This window comes from Sprattus sprattus, assembly GCF_963457725.1.
Source record: "Sprattus sprattus genome assembly, chromosome: 20".
Classification (NCBI taxonomy): Eukaryota; Metazoa; Chordata; class Actinopteri; order Clupeiformes; family Clupeidae; genus Sprattus; species Sprattus sprattus.
Window position 1 is genome coordinate 14,268,982 of NC_137918.1, and position 27,102 is coordinate 14,296,083.

Below are 27,102 nucleotides of genomic sequence, written 5' to 3' on the forward strand. Positions count from 1 at the left end.
AACAGCACCTTTAATGAGACTGTTTTAACTTAAATTGCTTACTGTGAACCTTATGTTTTAATGTCTGTGTATTACTTCCATTACAGGATGATGGCAGATCAGTCTTTCCATGTCAATCTGTAATCTGGGAATCCTTATATAGGTCTCCTTTACGCTGTGGAATGCCAGTGGTCAATTCCAAGTTTTGTATGTCATCTCCGCTCGCTTAATTTTAGAGGCAGAAGAAGCCCTGAGATTTTTGAACTCTTCTGTGTCACAAAATAGAGGATCTCAGAGAAGCAAGGGCGCTCGTCTGAATGAACATGGCCATAAACGATGTTCAGCCTTTAGCCAAGTGAACATGCCGTTTTGCCATGACTGAAAACATCAGGGACATACATACAGTTAAAAATGTGTTTATTGAGTGTGCACTTGTGATTTGTCAGTGGATCAGTAAGGAGGTAAAGAGGAGAAATGGTCAGAGGAACTAGTGCGTACTTCTGATGCCTCAAAAATTATTTGGTTTGGTGACTTCCAAAGGAAGCTTGAAAGCTTTTTTTTTTCTTTTCTTTCATCAACATTATGAAAACGCTATATCAAAATGTTTGTCCTCTTTTGAACATATACTCTGTGGCCTACAAGTGCGTTTGGGACCTGATCTCAGATTCTGTAATGCTTTTTTCATCAATAAAAGTACATTTTCAGTGGGTGTGGCGGCAACTGACATGTCTACAGTCATTTGATGAAAGTGCCTGATTTGACGTTGAATAGTGCTCTCAGTACAGTGTAGTGTAAGAGAGCAGCATTGTATTGTAAGTATTGCAAGAGAGCAGCCAATAACTTTTTGCTCTGGAGTACCTTTCTTTCTGCTGCCGTGCAACTGGCAAACCACAGCGAGATGCCATAGCTTAACACTGACTCCACAGAGCAGCGGTAAAAGGACACTAACAGTTTATTTTTTAATTTGTTCTTCCTGAGTAACCTCAGGAAATACAGCCTCAGCAGTGCAGTTGTGTTTCTTCTCCAGGAAAGGTCCTCCTCGAGGTGAGTGCCCAGGAAGCTGAAGTTATATTTATATTAGACTTACAAATGTGATAAACAATGTTTGAAAATCACCAATCTTCTTGTGTCATATTAAAAGAAGAAAATGTGTGTTGATTGTTAGTTAATTCATCTTATGCTGACTTGAGGTTGAGAAGAAAGTGGCTTCCTGGCCGGTAGGTGACGACAGAGCACATATACCCTTTTGAAAGAAAAATTCTATGACGTACTATTTCCGCGACACTGTTTTGGGGGCAGACTATTTTCTGTCTTCTGTGTCATGGTCTGTGGTTGTGATGTACCTTCTCTCAACTTTATTACACTAGTCTTTATGGATGAACGGAAGAGTATTTTTTCTGTTTTAGTCATAAAGCAGACACATCGCGTAAAATGACAGTCTGCAGTTTCTTCCTTCAAGGAAGGTGTCGTTATGGGGAAAAGTGTTGGAACGAGCACCCGAGAGGAGGAGGAGGAGGAGGTAGAGGTGGAGGCGGCGGTGGCGGAGATTACAGTCGAGGCGCTCCACAGCCTAGCAGAGGAGGCGGAGGTAACCATTCCTGGACGTTTACTGTGTAGAATGTATTTATCTCTGTCCTGCTGCTCACATTTATTGTATTTTTACACATTTCTTTATGGATAATCCTGTGGCTGTGCTTCATTAGGCGAGCAGCCAGTTACGTAGGTTGAATGTCGCTTACTGCCCATGGGACTATTGGTAGGTTACAACAAACTAACTTTTCACACAGTTCAATACGGTTTTGCCTTTAGGTTTCGGAAATAGAGTATGGGTGAACCCGCAGCGAGCCGGTGGAGATTTTGTGAAACCCTCCACTTTTGGTGGAAGAGACACTGGCAAGGATTCTTCTTTCGGCGTCTCTACACAAAACCGATTCGGTTCCCTGAATACTCCAAGCAGCTTCGACAGGGGTGGACAAAAAGACGAAAATGAAAAGCACTTGTAAGTCTTTAGGAAGTAAACCACTTAAGTGTTTATTGTTGCATGACATGAATAGATTATGTGAAATGTATGTTCTTATGTACATTTTGCAAACATGTGTCTCTTGCTATGTATCAGGGAAACCATTCAAAAGGACATGGAGAGCTGGGAAAGTTCCGGACAGTGGTTGTTTTCATGTTACGCTGTCCTCAAAGCCTCAATCTCAGGTGTGTAGATCAATAAACTGAATGGGCATACTTGTTGCATTACTCCATGTGAAGCAAGCACCCGTAACTGTTTCACTATGACCAGAGTCAGAGATTTTGTTTATTTCGTGGGATTTTTGAGCTGGGGGGGATGCTAACATCCCCTAATCAGCTGTGTAGAGTTATTGACTGATGATTGTCGCCTTACGTAGGGAGAGTGGAGGGGACAGATCAGGGTCACTATGAATCTGGGGGGGCACATGTCCCCCACCGTTCCCAGTGCTTTTCTGCGCCCCTGTTACTATGACTTAGGGATTTTTATTATTTCCTGGTTGCTAATCCAGTTTCATTGCCCTGCCATGTCGCCCTGTTTACTGGTCACCTGTAGGGTTCGTGGAACTATCTCAAGAGGAGCTCAGACTGGAGTATTATAATGGCCGAGCATCAGGAGACCTCCAGACCTATGTAAGTTTTCACCAGGCACTGATGGACAGACATCAGACACTGACGTTAGCATTGCATCAATGAAAATAATGAATGATAAGTATGTCATAATTAAGTAGCTATTCAATATTGGATACATTCATTCATTTTTAATATTGAAATTAATTGCTTTGATCATGAAGTATCCATTTTCTACTCACTTTATAAATATTCTAGTATCTTGAAGGGTTTCTTGCTGAAAAAGGTGGGAAGAACATTTTAGTTGTTCTGGGAATCAGGTCACTCTGTCTCTCTGTTGTATGTGGCCTTGTGGCCTAAAGCACTGTAATGCAACAGAACACTCTTTGTCGGTCCCTGACCAAGACAGACGATTCACCTCAACTGGTCCCCGGGCGCCTAAAGGCTTCCCACTGCTCCTGGGAGTCCTGGAGGAAGGACAGTCCGGGATGGGATAAATGCAGTAGCTAAATACACAAATGACCTCAGGCCTGCGTGTGCGTGTGTGTCCTGTGACGCCTCCATGTATTCACGTGCGATTGAAGTCTGACAAAGGGATTGAAGTCTGACAATTATATTATTATACAATTATATACAATTATTTATAATTATATGCCCATGTGTTTTACAGGGGAACTCCGTGCAGCAGCTGGCTAGCCAGGGGATGAGCCGACTTCAGGAGCTTAAAGTCATGAATGCCAGCACACGATCTGCACTGGTAAGTCAAGTCAAGTCTTTTATTGTCAGATACACAGAACAACAGAGTTGGACTGGCCACTAAAATGCTTAGGACAGGACACCACACTACCATAACCTCACAAGACATAACATAACATAACATATAAACATAAAAACATAGAAGTACTCCAACATGATATAACATAACATAACTTAACAATAAGTACTGAACATAAGATAAACATATGAAGAGACTGGGTAGTAGACCTACTAAATAAACAATAAATATAGATACTAAACATAAATACACATACTAAACAGATACCAAACACTTAAACAACCTACATGAGAGAAACTGAACTAAGTCCGCCACACAAAAGACATGCAGCTGACCATCATATTGCAAAAAAAGAGAAGAATGGCCTTTGGGTTGAAAATAAGTGAGGGACATTTAGATACTAGATAAGATTCTTTCTTTGCTTTCTTTCATAGGAGTAACTGAATCTTTATCTGACCACATTTTTTCTCATTTTTTTTGTCACAGATAGCGGAGTTAAATAACCCTGGACAGCAAACGTCCTCCTTTGGGGCATCATCGTCGGGAATTGGCTTTGGATCCTCAGAGTCGTCTGGGTTTGGGTCCACGGCGCCGTCTGGGTTTGGGTCCGCTGCGTCGTCTGGGTTTGGATCAACCGCACCGTCTGGGTTTGGATCAACCGCGCCGTCTGGATTTGGATCTGCACCACCATCCACAGGATTGGGATCAGGAGGTAGTACTCATTCACACTTCACTGAATACAATTTAAAATGGTGCTGTTCTACAGTCTGTTACTGTGCTGTATTTTATGTGCATCGCCGCATATACAGCAACAACAGAGTTCTCAGCTGTGAAACATGCAATACTCCATATGTCAGATTGTATAACCTTTGCTGTGAGAAGCACAGTGTACTCACTGCACTGCCCAGTACCTGCTGGCTTCCACCACAGTAGCACATCAAAAGACACTGGAATCCTCTTGTAGGGAAGTGCAACACTTTAGATGTCCCTTTTTGTATCAAGTGATTATAGTGGGATAAACGTGTACATTGGACTGTTGTATTGTTTTGCACTGTTGTATTGTTTTGCACTGTTGCATTGTTTTGTGTTGTGATGTATATTTTGTGTAATATGTGTAACTGAAGGCCACTGCACCAAGACACATTCCTTGTTTGTGCAAACCTACTTGGCCAGTAAAAGCTGATTTACATTTTCCTGTGTATTTTCCTCACACAGGCTTCGGCGCCCCTGCTCCGAGTAGCGCCACCTTCAGTTTTGCGTCGGGCGCGCCCACCGGTTTCGGCTCTGCCCAGCCCCAATCCCAGCCATCTTTCGGCGCTGCCCCCGGCGCTGCGCCCTCGGCTTCCGCCTTCTCCTTTGCCGCTCCTGCCGCTGCCGCCTCCACTAAAGACACATCGGCGGCTTTCAGGGGGTCGGCGGCTGGCTTCAGCTTTGCCTCCGGCGGCGCTGCTCCGTCCTCCACAGGTGGCTTTGGCGGGGGATTCGGAGCCCCTGCAGGGGCCGGTGGCTTCGGGCAGCCAAGCGGCCGCACCAATACCGGGCTTTTTGCCTCGGGAGGGGCGGGGGTAGCTGTGGCAGCCGCAGCAGCGGTAGCCAGTGCCGGCGCATCGGCGGAGAGCCTGTTCACCCCTCAGAGTGAACTGACTGCGGACGAGCTGAAGGAGTTTGCAGCAAAGAGGTTTACATTGGGCCAGATTCCCCTTAGACCTCCACCGGCTGACATGCTGGTCGTCTAATGGACAAATATAAAGACTTGGTGACAGGAGGGACCGGCTGATATCTTTTAGTGAATTTCCTTTTTTATCAATTGCAAATAAACAAGGGTAAAATACATTAAGACTGGTGGTTTTGTGTTAAAATGGCTTCACATGTATGCTTGTTAAACAAGTGATGATGAAATGTGTTTATTAAAAGGCCTTCCATTATCACATTAGAAGATAGGTAGCCATATGTTTGAATAATGTACGTGCTGCTCATGACATTTATTCTTAACAGGTTCAAGACAGCTGTTTTCCTTTATTGATATGCATAGTTTAAGAATGTACGTTAGATACTAAGATACTTTATTGTTCTTTTATGCAGTCTAAGATTCAGTCATTAAACATAACTTCTGATTTACGAATGTTTTTGTATCTCTTGGCAATTCTTAAAAAGTAGCGTTAAGTCAGTGTCACGACCATAAGAATGACACTCAAATAGGGAAACATGCTCTACAATGCCTGCTCTTCTCACTGCGTCAGAATGGTAATAATGGCTTAAATTCTTGAAGATTGCCTATACTGCCGGGTTCCGTCGCGTGGGTAACTGGTACACGTCTCTGTTGAAATCTCATTGGTTCTCCTAGTACAGCGGGAATGATCAAAACAGGAAGTCCGAAAAATGAATAGTCCGTCAATTACTATGACGGAGAATTCTGTTGTGCTGGCCTTAAATGAAGAGAAATGTCAGATCCAGGTTTATCTCGCGTCCTCGACATACTGCGTTCACTGTATCCAAATGTCCAGACGATAGAGGACTATGTAGATGGTGTCGCTCTTAGCAGTGGCAGGAAGGCAGCCTTGGTTGAAGAATCTGATACCAGCCGTTTCAAGTCGCTACTCCGTGGACTAATAGTGTGCGTAGAGAAACAAATGAGGGATGCTCCAAGTGGCGACCAGGTATTTTTCTCCATTGTGTGAAGACATTACATTTTTCACATTTCGTCACGAAACTCCGTAATCTTTGTTACTGACAGGAGAGCAGATGTATCCAAGTCCTTGGTACTCAGGTTGCTCATATAGTTTTGTAACACGTGTGCTGTTTTGTTGTTGTTTATGTTGTAGGCTCTGGGCTCTGTTGGCGCAGTGAAGTTAGTTTCAGGTTCCATATTCGACAGATTCGCATATTCGCACGCTTAGGGACCGTCATTAAATTACCACTCTAACAGCAGCGCGAATGCATACTCCAACAGCAGCACGAATGCTTTGGCTGAATTGCTTTCATGCTTTGGCTGCATTTGACACACCAGAATGCCAAATGGTTAGAACTACCAAAATACATCCGTTTTTTCTACGAGGAAATGTTTTTGTTGTAATTGTTTTTGTTATTGTGATTTACTACCAAAATACATCTGTATTTTTTTTCTATGAGGAATTTTCTTTTTTTTTTTTTTTTAGCTTTCACATGTAGTGACATTGGAATGCTTTGGCTGCATTTGACACAACAGAAATTATTGTGATTTTAAGCACCCTTCAATGTTTGTCCACATCAAATTTAAGTATTATTGTTGCCTATGGGGAAAAGGAAATATTACTATTCACATTACATTACTCAATCGTTTTGTTACCTGTGTCAACTCTGACATCACGTTCTCAAAACAGTTAACACGTGTGTCTGAACAAAAGCACTCTGGACAAAATGACACATTTGCAAAAGGCTGTTACTCTCTCAAAACACTTAAACCATGCAGCAAAAGCAAATCTTGCCTTCAAACACTACAACTTGTTGCCAATTGAAAAGCACTCTTTAATCAATCATTTCACACTGGACAACAAAATAAAAAATATGGCCATCAATATGAACCAGTGCAGTCCTGTTGACATGCCAGTGGCATTTCCTTGCTTTACATAGTTATTCTTTACACAGAAATACTCAAAATCAGAAACAATTCCATGCCATTATTCTCAAAACTTTAGCTGAAAACTGAAATAAAAAAATATGAAAAATATGGGAATATACAGTAACAACTGTGTTCAAATTAGTAATTGTCTATTCGTTTACGACAAAAGAGCCATGGTTCTCTGAAGACAGGTTCTCTGATCCATGCTTGCAAAGAGACGTGGCACCTATATAGGTGGAGAGGGACTGATTGCTCATTGAAGAGTTGTGCAAAGGAGTTTCATACAGGTGATTCAGACTTATGCAAGGAATCTATACGACCTGTGAAAAGATGTTTTCCTTTTGTTTAGCACGGGAAAACCAATAGAGTTTGGGGTTTTTGAATGACATCTATGTTAACTGTTTTGCAAAAGGGTGTGAGAAATCTGTGAACCCAATGAAAATGTATGAACACATTTGCAAGAGATGACTTCTGTTGTGCAAAGAAAGTAGTCATGAAGACCAAATGGGTTCTAGTTTACCTAAGCAGGTAAAAGCAATCGAGAAAAACTGTATGTGTCACGTGGACCCCAAACTTTGTATAAGGCATAGTTTACATGGGGGTAACAAGATACGGAACAATTCATTTTGATCTTTAGCCCACTTCAATGTATCCACATTCACCAAAATACCTATTGTATCCTATGAGGAAAATGATTTTTTTCAATACCTTTCAAATTAAGTGACCTTTTGGGCCCAAACTATGTACAAGGCTTTGGTTACATAGGAGGACCAAGATACGGCACCATTTATTCGGAACCTTAGCCCTTTTCAGTGTATATCCACATTCACTAAGAATACCATTGTTTCCTATGTGGAAAATGACTTTTTTCAATACCTTTCAAATTAAGTGACCTTTTGGGCCCAAACTATGTATAAGGTTTTGGTTACATGGGAGGAACAAGATACGGCACCAATTATTCGGATCTTCAGCCCTCTTCACTATATTTCCACATTCACTAAGAATACCATTGTTTCCTATGTGGAAAATGACTTTTTTCAATAACTTTCAAATTAAGTGACCTTTTGGGCCCAAACTATGTATAAGGCTTTGGTTACATGGGAGGAACAAGATACGGCACCAATTATTCGGATCTTTAGCCCTCTTCAATATATTTCCACATTCACTAAGAATACCATTGTTTCCTATGTGGAAAATGACATTTTTCAATGGCTTTCACATTAAGTGACCTTTTGGGTCCAAACTATGTACAAGGCTTTGGTTACATAGGAGGACCAAGATACGGCACCATTTATTCGGAACCTTAGCCCTTTTCAGTGTATATCCACATTCACTAAGAATACCATTGTTTCCTATGTGGAAAATGGCTTTTTTCATTAGCTTTCACATTAAGTGACCTTTTGGGCCCAAACTATTTATAAGGCTTTGGTTACATGGGAGGAACAAGATACGGCACCATTTATTCGGATCTGTAGCCCTTTTCAATGTATATCCACATTGATTATAAATACCATTGTTTCCTATGAGGACATTTTTTTTTTTTCAATAGCTTTCATGTTAACTGACTTTTGGGGCCCAAACTTTGTATAAGGCTTTGGTTACATGGGAGGAACAAGATACGGCACCATTTATTCGGATCTTTAGCCCTTTTCAATATATACCCACATTGATTATAAATACCATTGTTTCCTATGAGGAAAATGATTTTTTTCAATAGCTTTCATGTTAACTGACTTTTGGGGCCCAAACTCTGTATAAGGCTTTGGTTACATGGGAGGAACAAGATACGGCACCATTTTTTGGGATCTTTAGCCCTTTTCCATGTATATCTATATTGACTATAAATACCATTGTTTCCTATGAGGGAAATAATTTTTTTCAATAGCTTTCATGTTAACTGACTTTTGGGGCCCAAACTTTGTATAAGGCTTTGGTTACATGGGAGGAACAAGATACGGCACCATTTATTCGGATCTTTAGCCCTTTTCAATGTATTCCCACATTGATTATAAATACCATTGTTTCCTATGAGGAAAATTATTTTTTTCAATAGCTTTCATGTTAACTGACTTTTGGGGCCCAAACTCTGTATAAGGCTTTGGTTACATGGGAGGAACAAGATACGGCACCATTTTTTGGGATCTTTAGCCCTTTTCCATGTATATCTATATTGACTATAAATACCATTGTTTCCTATGAGGGAAATTATTTTTTTCAATAGCTTTCATGTTAACTGACTTTTGGGGCCCAAACTTTGTATAAGGCTTTGGTTACATGGGAGGAAAAAGATACGGCACCATTTATTCGGATCTTTAGCCCATTTCAATGTATATCCACATTGATTATAAATACCATTGTTTCCTATGAGGAAAATTATTTTTTTCAATAGCTTTCATGTGAACTGACTTTTGGGGCCCAAACTTTGTATAAGGCTTTGGTTACATGGGAGGAACAAGATACGGCACCATTTATTCGGATCTTTAGCCCATTTCAATGTATATCCACATTGATTATAAATACCATTGTTTCCTATGAGGAAAATTATTTTTTTCAATAGCTTTCATGTTAACTGACTTTTTGGGCCCAAACTTTGTATAAGGCTTTGATTACATGGGAGGAACAAGATACGGCACCATTTATTCGGATCTTCAGCCCATTTCAATGTATATCCACATTGATTATAAATACCATTGTTTCCTATGAGGAAAATCATTTTTTTCAATAGCTTTCATGTTAACTGACTTTTGGGGCCCAAACTTTGTATAAGGCTTTGGTTACATGGGAGGAACAAGATACGGCACCATTTATTCGGATCTTTAGCCCATTTCAATGTATATCCACATTGATTATAAATACCATTGTTTCCTATGAGGAAAATTATTTTTTTCAATAGATTTCATGTTAATTGACTTTTTGGGCCCAAACTTTGTATAAGCAATATGCTAAGTGATTTCAAGAGCACTAAAAGTATTTGTATATATATTGTATGTGTGTGTGTGTATCCACCAATGATTCTCTTATTGTTCATGTGACACCTTGGACTATGCGCTACTGACATTTCTAATAGCAGTCAGGTGGTACTACTACCATCAAGAGGGTGCAACCACAGCTAATGGAGCAGCGCTAATGGCACCATTGTTTGGATTAAGTTATGTTATTACCATTTTCATACAAAACAGTCAATGTTAATTTATGCATGAATTTCAAGCAGCAGTGTGATTAGCTGTGGTAGATTAAAATGTGCCAGGTAAATATTAGGTTAAGATTAGATGTGGTTGCACAACCCTAATGTCTTGTTCTACAAATTTGTTTGCACCATATAGTACTATAGTAATAATAATGAAAGAGCAGAGGCACTCTGAGATAAAAAAAAAAAAACACAAAGAAGGCTTTAATCACTTTGTTTTCTGAACACAATAAAAACACAATAAACTGAAACAAACAGGATGGTGCAAACAAAACACAGGCAGGACAGATGTAGTAGTAGACTTTGTGGATGACCGCCGGGCGCAAGCAGGTAGCTGAAGGCAGGGCAGGTGGCAGGCAGAGGTTGGAGGCTGGATGTATGTCTCTCTCACAGACACACACACACACACACACGCACAGGCTCTGTGAATATACTGTATGTCTCTCTCTCTCTCACACACACACACACACACACACACACACACACATGTAACCAAAGCCTTAAACACGAAGCCTAATACATACTTTGGGCACCAAAAGTCACTTAACATGAAAGCTATTGAAAAAAATAATTTTCCACATAGGAAACAATGGTATTTATAATCAATGTGGATATACATTGAAATGGGCTAAAGATCTGAATATTTGGTGCCGTATCTTGTTCCTCCCATGTAATCAAAGCCTTATACAAAGTTTGGGCCCAAAAAGTCAGTTAACATGAAAGCTATTGAAAAAAATAATTTTCCTCATAGGAAACAATGGTATTTATAATCAATGTGGATATACATTGAAATGGGCTAAAGATCCGAATATTTGGTGCCGTATCTTGTTCCTCCCATGTAATCAAAGCCTTATACAAAGTTTGGGCCCAAAAAGTCAATTAAGGCGAGACACGGCAGGTGAAATATCGATTTTTTCATGCCCTGGTCAAATTTGAGATTTTGGGCAAGTTTGCCTCTTTAACTTGTTATCTTTCATACTACCATAAAGAAAACGTCAAAATTACACATTTAAGTGTCTGTTTCACTGCATTTAGTTCAGCCGCGGCATCCATTTTCTCCTAACTTTACCAAGAATTCTCCCTTGAACCACGTTCAGCGTTTCGTCTTTTTACACGACATCTGTCATGTCTGGAATGACTTTAACGCTATGAGCCTCGATCAGAAGGCTGTGTAATCCAAATATGGGCATTTCCTTTCTTTTCAGCAACCAATCCTGACTTTCTGAAGGGATTCATTGGCTGACGGCGCTTTTCTGCTAACGTGATTCGCTCAGTGCCCCACGTGTTGTCTTTAAATGCGGTTTTCTCAAAATGAGTGTTTTTTCATTTTTAGGTACACATTTCTCAGCCTATGTAGAACCTAGGTACACCACACTTCCCAGTTTCACACATAGCATTGTTATGAAGACATCTACAGATGGATTTATTTATAAATTGTTCCTGGCCAGATTTATGGGTCATTTTACCTGGAAATCATGGCGAAAATAGGGTTTTTAAGGCCACGGATAGTATATTTTGATTTCCCAGGTCATAAAAGCAGATATCCTAAAATCCATCTGAGTATTTTTTGTCATTTGATATATAAACAAAATGAATAAAGAATTTTGGTCCTGGCTTTATCACAGTTTAAGATTCATGTACCTGAAATATATGCAAAAACGTGCATATTTAATGAGATCCCGCCTAATTAGCATAATTAAATATGCAAAATTCAAAAACTTGTAATACATTTTTTTCTTGTAATGATGTATGTAGTCAACTGGTAAAGTTTCATGGTGATCCCTTGTATTTACATTTTTTACCCTATTCACCTGCCATGTCTCGCCTTAACATGAAATCTATTGAAAAAAATAATTTTCCTCATAGGAAACAATGGTATTTATAATCAATGTGGATATACATTGAAATGGGCTAAAGATCCGAATAAATGGTGCCGTATCTTGTTCCTCCCATGTAACCAAAGCCTTATACAAAGTTTGGGCCCCAACAGTCAGTTAACATGAAACCTATTGAAAAAAATAATTTTCCTCATAGGAAACAATGGTATTTATAATCAATGTGGATATACATTGAAATGGGCTAAAGATCCGAATAAATGGTGCCGTATCTTGTTCCTCCCATGTAACCAAAGCCTTATACAAAGTTTGGGCCCCAAAAGTCAGTTAACATGAAAGCTATTGAAAAAAAAAAATTTCCTTATAGGAAACAATGGTATTTATAATCAATGTGGATATGCATTGAAAAGGGCTACAGATCCGAATAAATGGTGCCGTATCTTGTTCCTCCCTTGTAACCAAATCCTTATACAAAGTTTGGGCCCCAAAAGTCAGTTCACATGAAAGCTATTGAAAAAAATAATTTTCCTCATAGGAAAAAATGGTATTTATAATCAATGTGGATATACATTGAAATGGGCTAAAGATCCGAATATTTGGTGCCGTATCTTGTTCCTCCCATGTAATCAAAGCCTTATACAAAGTTTGGGCCCAAAAAGTCAATTAACATGAAATCTATTGAAAAAAATAATTTTCCTCATAGGAAACAATGGTATTTATAATCAATGTGGATATACATTTAAATGGGCTAAAGATCCGAATAAATGGTGCCGTATCTTGTTCCTCCCATGTAACCAAAGCCTTATACAAAGTTTGGGCCCCAACAGTCAGTTAACATGAAACCTATTGAAAAAAATAATTTTCCTCATAGGAAACAATGGTATTTATAATCAATGTGGATATGCATTGAAAAGGGCTACAGATCCGAATAAATGGTGCCGTATCTTGTTCCTCCCATGTAACCAAAGCCTTATACAAAGTTTGGGCCCCAAAAGTCAGTTAACATGAAAGCTATTGAAAAAAATAATTTTCCTCATAGGAAACAATGGTATTTATAATCAATGTGGATATACATTGAAATGGGCTAAAGATCTGAATATTTGGTGCCGTATCTTGTTCCTCCTATGTAATCAAAGCCTTATACAAAGTTTGGGCCCAAAAAGTCAGTTAACATGAAAGCTATTGAAAAAAATAATTTTCCTCATAGGAAACAATGGTATTTATAATCAATGTGGATATACATTGAAATGGGCTAAAGATCTGAATATTTGGTGCCGTATCTTGTTCCTCCCATGTAATCAAAGCCTTATACAAAGTTTGGGCCCAAAAAGTCAGTTAACATGAAAGCTATTGAAAAAAATAATTTTCCTCATAGGAAACAATGGTATTTATAATCAATGTGGATATACATTGAAATGGGCTAAAGATCCGAATAAATGGTGCCGTATCTTGTTCCTCGCATGTAACCAAAGCCTTATACAAAGTTTGGGCCCCAACAGTCAGTTAACATGAAAGCTATTGAAAAAAATAATTTTCCTCATAGGAAACAATGGTATTTATAATCAATGTGGATATGCATTGAAAAGGGCTACAGATCCGAATAAATGGTGCCATATCTTGTTCCTCCCATGTAACCAAAGCCTTATACAAAGTTTGGGCCCCAACAGTCAGTTAACATGAAACCTATTGAAAAAAAATATTTTCCTCATAGGAAACAATGGTATTTATAATCAATGTGGATATACATTGAAATGGGCTAAAGATCCAAATAAATGGTGCCGTATCTTGTTCCTCCCATGTAACCAAAGCCTTATAAATAGTTTGGGCCCAAAAGGTCACTAAATGTGAAAGCTATTGAAAAAAGCCATTTTCCACATAGGAAACAATGGTATTCTTAGTGAAAGTGGATATACACTGAAAAGGGCTAAGGTTCTGAATAAATGGTGCCGTATCTTGGTCCTCCTATGTAACCAAAGCCTTGTACATAGTTTGGGCCCAAAAGGTCACTTAATGTGAAAGCTATTGAAAAAAATAATTTTCCACATATGAAACAATGGTATTCTTAGTGAATGTGGATATACACTGAAAAGGGGTAAGGTTCCGAATAAATGGTGCCGTATCTTGGTCGTCCTATGTAACCAAATCCTTGTACATAGTTTGGGCCCAAAAGGTCACTTAATTTGAAAGGTATTGAAAAAAATCATTTTCCTCATAGGATACAATAGGTATTTTGGTGAATGTGGATACATTGAAGTGGGCTAAAGATCAAAATGAATTGTTCCGTATCTTGTTACCCCCATGTAAACTATGCCTTATACAAAGTTTGGGGTCCACGTGACACATACAGTTTTTCTTGATTGCTTTTACCTGCTTAGGTAAACTAGAACCCACTTGGTCTTCATGACTACTTTCTTTGCACAGCAGAAGTCATCTCTTGCAAATGTGTTCATACATTTTCATTGGGTTCACACATTTCTCACACCCTTTTGCAAAACAGTTAACATAGATGTCATTCAAAAACCCCAAACTCTATTGGTTTTCCCGTGCTAAACAAAAGGAAAACGTCTTTTCACAGGTCGTATAGGTTCCTTGCATAAGTCTGAATCACCTGTATGAAACTCCTTTGCACAACTCTTCAAAAATCATTTTCCTCATAGGAAACAATGGTATTTATAGTCAATGTGGATATACATTGAAAAGGGCTAAAGATCTGAATAAATGGTGCCGTATCTTGTTCCTCCCAGGTAACCAAAGCCTTATACAAAGTTTGGGCCCCAAAAGTCAGTTAACATGAAAGCTATTGAAAAAAATAATTTTCCTCATAGGAAACAATGGTATTTATAGTCAATGTGGATAGACATTGAAGAGGGCTAAAGATCCAAACAAGTGGTGCCGTATCTTGTTCCTACCATGTAACCAAAGCCTTATACAAAGTTTGGGCCCAAAAGGTCAAAAAAATCCTTATAGAAAAAAAATGTATTTTGGTATTTCTAACAATTTTTCATCGAAGCACTGCTGTTAGATTGGTAATTTAATGAAAAACGGATGCATTTTGGTTTTTCTAACCATTTTGGTTTGTGGTGTGTCAAATGCAGCCAAAGCATGAAAGCTTTAAAAAAAAAAAAAAAAGTGATAGAAAAAAAAATAATAGAAAAATAATGAAAAAAATCCTTATAGAAAAAAAAAATCCTAATAGAAAAAAATATATTTTGGTATTTCTAACCATTTTGCATCGAAGCGCTGCTGTCAGAGTGGTAATTTCATGAAAATGGATGTAGAGTGGTAATTTAATGACGGTCCCTAAGCGCATTAGCGCCCCTGGTGTCCTCTCAATTGGTACTGCATGGTTTTGGCGAATATGCGAATCTGTCGAATATGGAACCTGAAACTAACTTCACAGCAGTGGCTCTGTTAAGCGCCTAGAGGCAATTGTATTGTTATGGCGCTATACAAATAAAATTGAATTGAATTGAATTGAATGTTCAATGAATAGTTTCTAGTGAAAGACATATGGCTCTTAAACTCATGTCACTTTCTCTTCTGTGTGTTTAAAGCTCAGCACATTACCCGAGGTGCTCGCTTATGTCCTGAACAACATGATCAAGAACAAGAGTAGAAACGTTCTGAGGTTCGGTTACCTTTTCAGTGACAAAGACGGAGATGCAGACCCTTTCAAGTTCCATGGAGTGATCACTCAGAGTCCAGCGTTTATCCACAGCAGCGACCTCTGGAAGAAAATTAACCAGCGACTAGGCACGGATCTAACCCAACACCTGCTGCGGAACTGCGCCGTGTTTGCGGTCGCACCTCCTACCTGTCTGTTCCAGGTGTGTGGAGTACCCCTATATGACTTGATCTCCATGCATACCTCACCCAGGTTCCTCCTCTGCAAATCTGCTACTCAATCTGCCCCAGCCAATCCACAAAGGAAAAGACACGCAAGACCGTCAAGGAGGAACAAAGTACATTCTCAAGAAGTTTCCAGAAAGAGGAAGAGAGAAGATGGAGGGGAGGTTGCTGGAGATGATGAAGGGTTACCCAGAAAACAAAGGTGTGGCCAGGCAATGGAGAGGTCTTGTGACTCTCCAGTGCTAAGTCACAACACCAATATCACAGATAGTGAACAGACCTCCAATCACAGCAATAACACCACACAGGCAGTCAGTATTGTCCGGCGACCCGAAGTAGCCACAGGGACGGCCCAGGCTTCTTCCACGTCTCACGGCTCTTTCAGTTGGAAGCCGGCGAACCAGCCACTTCCACGGCCGTCGGAGTGCTTCATCCGCATGCTCCGTGTTCTCTACAGCAGAACCGGCATCAGGGGCTTCCTGCTCAACAGGAAGTTGACCTGCGGGGCCGGTGGCCCCAGGAGCCTGCAGGGGCCAGATGTGGTGCGGCTGGTGTTCCTGCAGGGCGAGGCCTACCTGAGGGGGGAGGAGCCCAAGCCCAACAGGCTCCCCCGCCGCTTCTTCAACATGGCGCCACTCTTCAGCCGCCTGCTACGCAACCACAGGAAGTGCCCCTACGCCCACTTCCTGCGCAAGAAGTGCTCCCTGGCCAAGCGGCCGAGTGACATGGTGTCTCTCTTGGCGGCCCATTGCCGGCCATACCGGGTGTACCTGTTTGTGCGGGAGTGCCTGCTGTACGTGGTGCCAGAGGAGCTGTGGGGATCGGATCAGAACCGGACGCTGTTCCTAGCTCGGGTCAAGCAGCTGTTGGGGCTGGGGAAGTTTGAGAGCCTCTCCTTGGCTCAGGTCATGTGGAGCATAAAGGTCCGTGACTGCCGCTGGCTCGGTCTCAAGGCTGGAGGTGTGTATATGTGGCGTGTGTTGGGTCTCAAGGCTGGAGGTGTGTATATGTGGCGTGTGTTGGGTCTCAAGGCTGGAGGTGTGTATATGTGGCGTGTGTTGGGTCTCAAGGCTGGAGGTGTGTATATGTGGCGTGTGTTGGGTCTCAAGGCTGGAGGTGTGTATATGTGGCGTGTGTTGGGTCTCAAGGCTGGAGGTGTGTATATGTGGCGTGTGTTGGGTCTCAAGGCTGGAGGTGTGTATATGTGGGGTGTGTTGGGTCTCAAGGCTGGAGGTGTGTATATGTGGCGTGTGTTGGGTCTCAAGGCTGGAGGTGTGTATATGTGGCGTGTGTTGGGTCTCAAGGCTGGAGGTGTGTATATGTGGCGTGTGTTGGGTCTCAAGGCTGGAGGTGTGTATATGTGGCGTGTGTTGGGTCTCAAGGCTGGAGGTGTGTATATGTGGCGTGTGTTGGGTCTCAAGGCTGGAGGTGTGTATATGTGGCGTGTGTTGGGTCTCAAGGCTGGAGGTGTGTATATGTGGCGTGTGTTGGGTCTCAAGGCTGGAGGTGTGTATATGTGGCGTGTGTTGGGTCTCAAGGCTGGAGGTGTGTATATGTGGCGTGTGTTGGGTCTCAAGGCTGGAGGTGTGTATATGTGGCGTGTGTTGGGTCTCAAGGCTGGAGGTGTGTATATGTGGCGTGTGTTGGGTCTCAAGGCTGGAGGTGTGTATATGTGGGGTGTGTTGGGTCTCAAGGCTGGAGGTGTGTATATGTGGCGTGTGTTGGGTCTCAAGGCTGGAGGTGTGTATATGTGGCGTGTGTTGGGTCTCAAGGCTGGAGGTGTGTATATGTGGCGTGTGTTGGGTCTCAAGGCTGGAGGTGTGTATATGTGGCGTGTGTTGGGTCTCAAGGCTGGAGGTGTGTATATGTGGCGTGTGTTGGGTCTCAAGGCTGGAGGTGTGTATATGTGGCGTGTGTTGGGTCTCAAGGCTGGAGGTGTGTATATGTGGCGTGTGTTGGGTCTCAAGGCTGGAGGTGTGTATATGTGGCGTGTGTTGGGTCTCAAGGCTGGAGGTGTGTATATGTGGCGTGTGTTGGGTCTCAAGGCTGGAGGTGTGTATATGTGGCGTGTGTTGGGTCTCAAGGCTGGAGGTGTGTATATGTGGTGTGTGTTGGGTCTCAAGGCTGGAGGTGTGTATATGTGGCGTGTGTTGGGTCTCAAGGCTGGAGGTGTGTATATGTGGCGTGTGTTGGGTCTCAAGGCTGGAGGTGTGTATATGTGGCGTGTGTTGGGTCTTTGGTGTGCTTTCTTGTATTTTGTGTGTGCTGTACTTTTCATTAAAAGGTGAACTGAAAGGTGAGTTTTTAGCAGATGCTTTAGTCCAGAACCACTTACACTCAGTGCGGGCACATGATGGCAGCACTCCGATCCTATCCAATTCTCTCCATGGGGTCTCCGTGGGGGGTTAACTGCTCTATCTCAAAGCACATGGAAGTGACAAAACTAGATCAGTTAAAATCAAATGCGGAATGTTTACATCTGCTACCGTTGATTATACAGTAAATACGTTGTGAAATGAAACAAAACCGTTGATTATACAGTAAATACGTTGTGAAATGAAACAAAAACACACCACAGTTAAAGTTGTATTAGTATTGATTGATTCACATCGATATGAATGGATTACATGACTAACAAAGGGTGGAAAAGTAATAAGAAAATATTTGTTCACTGAATTAGCGCGTTCTGTCCCAAACAGTTGCGTTCCAGTTTCTAAGTTTCACTTTCGCTTTCAGTATTTCAACGTGAATGAGAGGGAGCACAAGAACTGAGCGTCTAGCAGCGTTTATCATATCATATACATTATATATGATGCATGTATATGTCTGTGGGCACGATCTCAAACACGTGCAAAAGTTGTTGTTGTCCAATTTGAATCAGATACGAGAGACACATGCGCGCCCAGTCCAATTACCAGCGGAATCGAATCGTGTGTCTGGGGGTTTACATCGGAGTCCAGTCGGACTCAAGTTGGACACAATGAATCTAGTTCTGGGGAGTCACATGTGTCCAATATCCAATTTAAATCGGACTGAAATCGGAAATTGGACGCATGTGTCCACACTGACTGACATCCTGCATTAACCAGTTTCGGTCCCGGGTCAACTGCTTGGAAGGCAGCAATACTAACCACTGTACCAAATAGCTCAAATTTCTTTTAAAGGTAAACTGAAAGATGAGTTTTTAGCAGATGTTTTTGTCCAAAACCACTAACACTGACATCTGCATTGACCAGAAATCGATCCCAGGTCAACTGCTAACCACTGTACCAAATTGGTCAAATTTCTTTAGCAGCTTGTAATGTGGTGTGTTGAAGTCTAGGTTCTGTTTGTCTTATCTGTGTTATATTTAGTGTTGCTGCCTTGTGGTGTAGTGTACCAATGACCTTGGTTGTGCTCTGTTATGTTAACGTTCTGTTCTGCTGCTCTGTGATGAATTTGTATACCAACACATTTCAGAGGTAATGATATACAGTAATCTAGTGTATGATGTACAGCTATTTAGTATATATAGTTTTGTTATCTAGTATCAACAATCCTTTAATCTTTTCCTCTCACCGGTATTCTATATCTCCATTCATGCCTCTCTCTGTTTCTCTCTCTGTCTATCTTTCTCCCTCCTTTGTCTTCTCCTCCCCCTCACCTCCCTTGTTCAGCCCACTGCCCCAGTGAGCACCGCTACCGTGAACGGTAATCTAGTATATGATGCACAGTTATTTAGTATATATTATACAGTAAGCTAGTATATGATGTATAGTAATCTAGTACTATATGTTTGTTTATCAACAATCCTTTCACCCTTTCCTCTCACCAGTGTTTTATCTCTCCATTCATGTCTCTCTCTCTCATTTCCTGTCTCTCTCTGTTTCTCTCTGGTTTATCTTTCTCCCTTTTTTTTTTCTTCTCCTCTCCTCCCTTGTTCAGCCCACTGCCCCAGTGAGCATCGCTACCGTGAGCGTCTCCTGGGCCAGTTCCTGGCCTGGCTGCTGGAGAGCTACGTGCTCGGTCTGGTCAAAGCCATGTTCTACGTCACCGAGAGCATGGGCCAGAAGCACGCCCTGCGGTTCTACCGACGGGAAGTCTGGAACAAGCTACAGACCCTGGCATTCAGGTGCAGAGTGTTGTGTTCAGGAGTGTTATTAAGCTGTTACTCAAATACAATTACTTGACCCAATACCCGCTGTTATGCTGTTACCCATAGCTGGGAAAATCTGTAGGTCTATCATAAACTAAAGGCAAGCGATAACACGACCGAACCCATGTGCACCCAGGTCACTGTCCTCCATATTATTATCAAATTCGATGTCCACAACGAATAAGCCATAATCAGTCCTGCATGTATACTCTGCAACTTGCACAATAATGGTTTGGGTTTGCTTTCCATTAATAATTTTACATGCTTCAAAACTGAGTCCAACCTTCCTCTTAATTTTAAACACAGACAGCGTGTAAGGATATCATTATGATTAGCAAGTGTCAAGGCATAGCCACTCCACGCCATGGCATCTGTTATTGATCTTCCATGATATCAGATTTCAGAGAAAAGCGGTTTTGATTCAAGTCAAAAGTCAAACTCAAAGTGTTTATTGTCGCATACACCAAATTGCTTCAGTGCAGCGAAATTCTTAAGACTTGGCAGCCAACATCTACGCAGTGGACAGCCTACATATAGCAGAGTAACATATACCAAAAATAACATGTAACACTATAACACTAATTTTGATTTATTTGTGGTGCTCTTCCCTAGGGAGCACCTGTCGAAGGGCCAGTGGGAAACCCTGACATCACAGGAGGTGGCGTCCCTTCCCAAAACCACAGTGACCGCTCGCCTTCGCTTCATCCCTAAAGCCCACGGCATGCGTCCAATCACACGACTCGTGGGAGCGGATCCTGTAACCAAGGTTTGAAAAGACAACATCATTTAATATACATGAATACACAGTGTGTGATCAAGATAGCTTTATGAAATTAAGCTAATTATTACACGGCTCTTCTTAATGATGGAGAATGCTCCATTCACTTGAATGGGGCTTCCCAACGTCTGAGGTCAGTTATTAACCGGAAGTTCAGGTCGGTTCAGGTCGGTTCGGGGTGAAGCAACACCCCTCCGCTTCGCGTCGGGGTGCTGTTCGCCCTGTCGGGGCTTATTTTCCCGACAATGACCTGCGTTCTATACAATATCCCTTACATATGTGTTTGTGCTAAGGTTCTAGAGCAGCATACAGAGGATGGCTCTCTCCATATACTCTATATACAGTACCAGTCAAAAGTTTGGGCACACCTTTAATTTTTTTGAAGTGTTTTCTTTACTTTTATTATTTTCTACATTGTAGATTTATACTGAAGACATTTAAACTACGGAAGAACACATATGGAATGATGTACTTAACAAAAAAAGTGTTATCTACTACCATGTAGAAAATAATAAAAGTAAAGAAAAAACTTCTCCAAAAATGAGAAGGTGTGTCCAAACTTTTGACTGGTAATGTATAAGTATGTTCAGTTGTAGTCCAGGGTCATTTGGTGCCCAAAAGGAGCACACATTTTGTGTTACCTTTTTGTGCAAAGCGTTGCCTACCCACCCTCTAAATGTTGACACATTTGGCAATTGACTGTGTCCCTTCTATCACGAGGTGTCTGTGTCTAGCCTGTTTTCATATCGTCAGGGTGTGTTTTGTGTATTTTGACCCAGCGCTTCCAGCGGAGTGTGAAGAACCTGCGTGATGTGTTGGGCGTGTGTGTGAAGACCTCGCCAGCCCTGCTGGGCTCAACTGTGTGGGGACGGCAGGACATCCACAGGGTCCTAAAGACCACTGCTCTCCAGCAGAAGACCAAACCCACACCACTCTACTTTGTCAAGGTGTGTGTGTGTTTGTGTGTGGTGTGTGTGTGTGTGTGTGTGTCTGTGTGTGTCTGTGTGTCTGTGTGTCTGTGTGTCTGTATCTGTGTGTCTGTGTGTGTGTGTGTGTGTGTGTGTGTGTGTGTGTGATTGTTAAACTCTTTTCTAAAGATGTTTGAGTAATGAGAAATGAGAGATGATAAAATGAAGGACAAAATAGTATGAGTAATGTCATCTCATTTTACATGTCCTCTGTTCTAGACAGTAGGTGGACGTCAGTGGTGTGTGTGTGTGTGTGTGTGTGTGTGTGTGTGTGTGTGTGTGTGTTTGTTTATTTCTGTTCTTGTGAATGTCTGCATAGTATCTTAAGATGTTTGAGAAATTAGTTATGAGATGAGAAAATGAAGGAAAAAATAGTATGAGTAATGTCATCTCATTTTACATTTGGTCTGCATAATGTGTGTGCGTGTGCGCGTGTGTGCGCGTGTGTGCGCGCGTGTGTGTGTGTGTGTGTGTGTGTGTGTGTGTGTGTGTGTTCTGGACGGTAGGTGGATGTTAGTGGAGCCTATGACAGCTTGCCTCATGACATGCTTGTGCGGGTGGTCAGCGAGGTGCTGTTGCCTGAGCAGGACGTGGGCTTCTCTATCCGTCACTACGCAAAAGTGTGGAGGGAATCCCTGCAGGGCCTGAGGAAGCAGTTCTGCACAAGGGTGAATGCCCACCCCCATTCCCCCTAACACACACACACACACACACACACACACACACACATACACACACACACACATACACACACACACACACACACACACAGAAACACACTATACACAATTCAAGAATTAGTAATGATTGTATTCTATGCACAGTGTTAGATGTGACTGTGTGTGTGTGTGTGTGTGTGTGTGTGTGTGTGTGTGTGTGTGTGTGTGTGTGTGTGTGTGTGTGTGTGTGTGTGTGTGTGTGTGTTGGGACCAGGCTGGGGCCCAGGTGTGCATAAACATGAAAGGGTTTGTGATGGAGGAGCAGGAGCGTGGGGCACTCCACAATGCTATTCTGGTGGAGAATGTGAGTAAGATGAGTCAGACCACATGGTATTTTCCTTTAGTTGGTTTGAGTCAAGTTTGAAAAAAATACCATACTCATCCTAAAAGCATGTAACCGCTCCCTGTAGTACAACTCACCTGATGTGAAAGGCAGAGACGTGCTTGAGTTCTTCAAACAGATGCTCACGACTTGTGTGGTTCGCTTTGGGAAGCGGTGAGTATCCATCAGTTGCTTTCCAGAGTTGATCTGAAAGGCTGTGTGCTGCTCTCACATGTTACGGGTTGTCATGTTTTATTTATGGGGTTCTAGAATGTACCGGTAGGTTTGTCATGTTTTATTTGTTGTGTTCTAGAATGTACCGGTAGGTTTGTCATGTTTTTTTTGTTGTGTTCTAGAATGTACCGGCAGGTTTGTCATGTTTTATTTGTTGTGTTCTAGAATGTACCGGCAGGTTTGTGGCATCCCTCAGGGGTCGGTGGTGTCCAGTCTGCTGTGTAATCTGTGCTATGCTCACATGGAGAACTCCCTGCTCAGCCACGTCACAGAGAAAGGAGGGTACACAGTGTATCAACTTATTTCACCCCTCTTCTCAAGCTCTTTTTACTCACTCAACACACACACACACACACGTATACACACCCACACCCACACACACACACACACACACACACACACACACACACACACACATACACTCTCACACACACACACTCAGTCTCAGTTTTTTTATCTCATACCAATACACACAGCCTCTCTTTCGTGTCTCCCACACACACACACACACACACACACACACACACACACACACACAGTCTCAGTCTCTTTCTCTCATAGTACACACAGCCTCTCTTTCCGAATGTCTCCCACACACACACACACACACATAAACACGTTTCCTCTGTGTCTGGCTTTGATTCATGTCTCATTTTGTGTTGTATCTGAAAGTATAAGCAGAGATTTACTGCTTCGCTGCCCTCAGACGTTCATGATTTCTTGCTAATGGTAAAATTAATGCCATAACTCTTGGTGGCTGTCATTCGACTGTCATCTCTGCCAGCTTTTAACCCGCAGGTGAAAAATTGCACTGCAGAATCTTATCGGTCCACTAGGTGTCATCCTTGTAATAACTGTATCAAAGGAGCTTGAAAGGTTCATTGATTATAGTCCATTAAACTTTAATTACTTTAACTTTAATCCTGGCTCCACTAATGGGAAACAGACAGAGTGGCTCTGACCACACCATACACTATCCTAGCCAATCAGCAATGTTGTTTTCAGGAGTATGGAATTGAGGGTTGTATTTGATTGGCTGTTGAGCTTGGAAATCAGAATCAGAATCAGATTTTATTGGCCAAGTAAGTTTGCACAAACAAGGAATTTGACTTGGTAAACTGACTCTCAATGTGCTTACACAAAATATACATTACAACACAATACAAAACAAACACAATACCAAAACAAACACAATACAAAAACAAAACAAACACAATACAAAAACAAAACAAACCCAGTACAAAATCAAAACAAACACAATAAAAAAACAAAACAAACACAGTACAAATCAAAACAATCACAATACAAAAATCAACCGTTTGCCAGTATCGAGGACTGTACCTTTAACCGCTGTGGGTTGCTGTGTTTTCCTCCCTTCATAAGGTGTCTGATGAGACTGGTGGATGACTTCCTCCTCATCACGCCTAAACTCAACAAGGCCATGTATTTCCTCAAGTGAGTCTGTGACAAAAGGCATACTGCAAACCCCCAATGGCTGTTTTACATTCAAACACACAACCCAAAACATGGTGCACTTTGTTTAATCTGCTAGGTGGCTGTTTACCTCTATCCATTCTCCTTCACTGTTATATTAACATTTTTGGAAATTTGTGTTTGAGCACAGTTTATGAAACACACGATAATATGTAGATTTCCTTTATGCACGCACATACATAAGAGTGTCGTCTTGGTGATGAATGGTGGATGCAAGGGAGCTAGGGTTGTAATTTGGGACGCATCATCAGTAGTGTTCCCTTGGATCATTGGAGAAAAGTGTTTTAAATTGAGCCTGTTTTGCTATTATAACAACTGTAGTGGAGTTTGCTGATAATCTGATCATTCTAGGTGGCTGTTTTCTTCCTTAAACTGTCCCCTCTATCCATTCTCCTTTACTGTAATATTAACATTTTTGAAAATTTGACTTTGAGCACAGAAAAGTGCTGTAAAATGTAAATTTACAATTAAAATGAGTCTGTTTTGCCATTATAACCACTGTAGTGGAGTTTGTTGATAATCTCATCATGTCCGCCTCGTCTGCCTCTTCTCTCCCCGTTATCCCTTCTGTGCAGGACCCTGTCGGCGGGGGTACCCCGGTACGGCTGCGTGGTGAACCCCCAGAAGGTGGCGGTCAACTTCCCCCTGGAGGAGGGCGTGAGTTTCCCTGGGGTGCGGGTGCTCCCCCAGCACTGCCTCTTCCCCTGGTGTGGCCTCCTGCTCGACACCCAGACCCTGGATGCCTCCAATGACTACTCCAGGTTGGGGTGCCCCTCTTCTTTATCCCCTCTATTACCATACGACATTAGGTTAACTTTAGGTAAGAATAGGTATATTAGGTTAGTTTAGGTTACTTTATGTGTATTATATGTTAAGCAGATTGTATTGTATATTTATTTTGTATATTTTGTATATTTATTATATGTTTATTATATGTGTAATTTATGTTCAGAGTACTTATATGTTATGTTATCTTATTTTATGTTATGCTATGGTAGGATGTTGTGCGTGTCCTCTATTACCACGCAACAAATGGGGACCTCAACAGTTTTTTCGCCCAAGCAATAGCCCTCATAAACAGTTATTACGCATGAGCTTTATGGCACTTCACAGCACTTTATTTATTTAACTTTATTTAACATTTCTATTGTTGCACTTCCTCCATTCCTATTTATGATCATACTGGTACTTTCTTTTATTGTTGTTCTGTTCTATTTGTGAGGCTCCAGCCTGCATGGAGAAAACCAATCCAAATTCCTAGTACCTGTGTACATGGCGAAATACATTGAATTGAATTGAATTGAATTGAATTGAATTGAATTGAATTGAATTGAATTGAATTGAATTGAATTGAATTGAAAAAACACATATGATGATGACAATACTAAAGCTTGCTGCTCTCCATTGCGGCCATTATTTGGTATTCATAATAAATCACATGGGCACATGCTTAGGATACAATTCAGATAAACACCTCCTCACTTCCTTCACTTTGGCATGTTTGTCAAGTTGATCAGGCTGTTTCCAAGTTAAAAAACTGAGATGCTCAAAAATACCCGACTCTCGTTTTGAGAGGCATTTTGAATTTGACTCAGCCCAATATTCTAGAATATTCCAAAAACACCCAACTTAGTCGTCTTTTTTTGCCTCTCCTTCCTGTCAGCTACGCTGGCCTATCACTGCGCTACAGCTTGACGCTGGGCTCCACCCGCTGCCCTGCATCCTTCATGGAGAGGAAGTTGATGGGCATTCTACGGCTCAAGTGTGACGCCATTCTCCTGGACCTCGGGGTGAGAGACCCTAGTGTGTCGGCAGACTTTTACGTTGCAATACTCACAATCACACACACTCACACACACACACACACTCACACACTCAGTCTCAGTCTCTTTCTCTCATAGTACACACAGCCTCTCTTTCCCAATGTCTCCCACACACAAACACACACGTACACATGTTTCCTCTGTGTCTAGGTTTGATTCATGTCTCATTTTGTGTTGTATCTGAAAGTATAAGCAGAGATTGCAATACCTTCTATTCACCTTCACTTTCTATTACATTGTATTGTATTGCATTTCATTCTATTACATTTATTTGGCTGAGTTTGTTATGACTGATAGGCTTATATAATACAAGCACACAGCTGATCTTGAACATAAAGTATAAAGAAATGTACAGTAAATACCAGATTCCGTTCCACTGGACTCGAGTGCTGCCTAGCCTGTGGGAGAATGACGGTGTGTGTGTGTGTGTGTGTGTGTGTGTGTGTGTGTGTGTGTGTGTGTGTGTGTGTGTGTGTGTGTGTGTGTGTGTGTGTGTGTGTGTGTGTGTGTGTGTGTGTGTGTGTGTGTGTGTGTGACGGAGGTGCAAAGGAAGAGTCTAGAAGTTGTGAACATCTTGAAGGAAAGTTTTGTGTCTCCTATTCATTTAACACGCAGTTAAACACGCTTGTTTGGGATGTTGATTTGGGTTCTTCACTTCAAACACGTTTATTCTCGCAAGTCACAACATGCGGGGCCATTTTTACTGTCTCTTTTACAGTTTACAGGATTGCAGCATTACATCACTTTTCACAATTCCCACTCTTTTAATGCTTCATTGGAAATGTGGTACTCGATTCAGTGTTTATTTTGATCCCTGGCC

General features: G+C 41.6%; 2 protein-coding genes across 2 annotated transcripts in view; both read left to right on the forward strand.

Annotated features, from left to right (window-relative positions):
• Window positions 1-1,296: 1,296 nt before the first annotated feature.
• Window positions 1,297-5,173, forward strand: nup42 (nucleoporin 42). The gene is made up of 7 exons (XM_080859141.1): window positions 1,297-1,567; window positions 1,789-1,978; window positions 2,096-2,184; window positions 2,552-2,628; window positions 3,236-3,322; window positions 3,827-4,052; window positions 4,556-5,173. Exons 1-7 carry the CDS (start codon window positions 1,411-1,413, stop codon window positions 5,074-5,076), a joined length of 1,347 nt encoding a protein of 448 aa, XP_080715267.1. The 5' UTR covers window positions 1,297-1,410; the 3' UTR covers window positions 5,077-5,173.
• Window positions 5,174-5,781: 608 nt separating this feature from the next.
• Window positions 5,782-27,102, forward strand: part of tert (telomerase reverse transcriptase) — a gene marked incomplete at both ends in the record, with an annotated part of 25,843 nt that continues 4,522 nt past the window's right edge. The window contains 13 exons of the mRNA XM_080859416.1: window positions 5,782-5,997; window positions 15,515-16,769; window positions 19,466-19,499; window positions 19,747-19,920; window positions 20,557-20,710; window positions 21,502-21,669; window positions 22,197-22,358; window positions 22,624-22,713; window positions 22,820-22,905; window positions 23,131-23,247; window positions 24,349-24,420; window positions 25,035-25,220; window positions 26,123-26,249. Coding sequence (XP_080715542.1) covers window positions 5,782-5,997; window positions 15,515-16,769; window positions 19,466-19,499; window positions 19,747-19,920; window positions 20,557-20,710; window positions 21,502-21,669; window positions 22,197-22,358; window positions 22,624-22,713; window positions 22,820-22,905; window positions 23,131-23,247; window positions 24,349-24,420; window positions 25,035-25,220; window positions 26,123-26,249 — 2,841 coding nt within the window. The remainder of the gene's footprint in view (window positions 5,998-15,514; window positions 16,770-19,465; window positions 19,500-19,746; window positions 19,921-20,556; window positions 20,711-21,501; window positions 21,670-22,196; window positions 22,359-22,623; window positions 22,714-22,819; window positions 22,906-23,130; window positions 23,248-24,348; window positions 24,421-25,034; window positions 25,221-26,122; window positions 26,250-27,102) is intronic.

Excerpts from the sequence above, each read along its gene's own strand:
- nup42 (XM_080859141.1), top strand. The coding sequence starts at position 1,411 with ATGACAGTCTGCAGTTTCTTCCTTCAAGGAAGGTGTCGTTATGGGGAA. Across the intron at positions 1,568-1,788 it reads GCCTAGCAGAGGAGGCGGAG|GTTTCGGAAATAGAGTATGG; the intron begins GTAACCATTCCT and ends TTTTGCCTTTAG. Across the intron at positions 3,323-3,826 it reads CCAGCACACGATCTGCACTG|ATAGCGGAGTTAAATAACCC; the intron begins GTAAGTCAAGTC and ends TTTTTGTCACAG.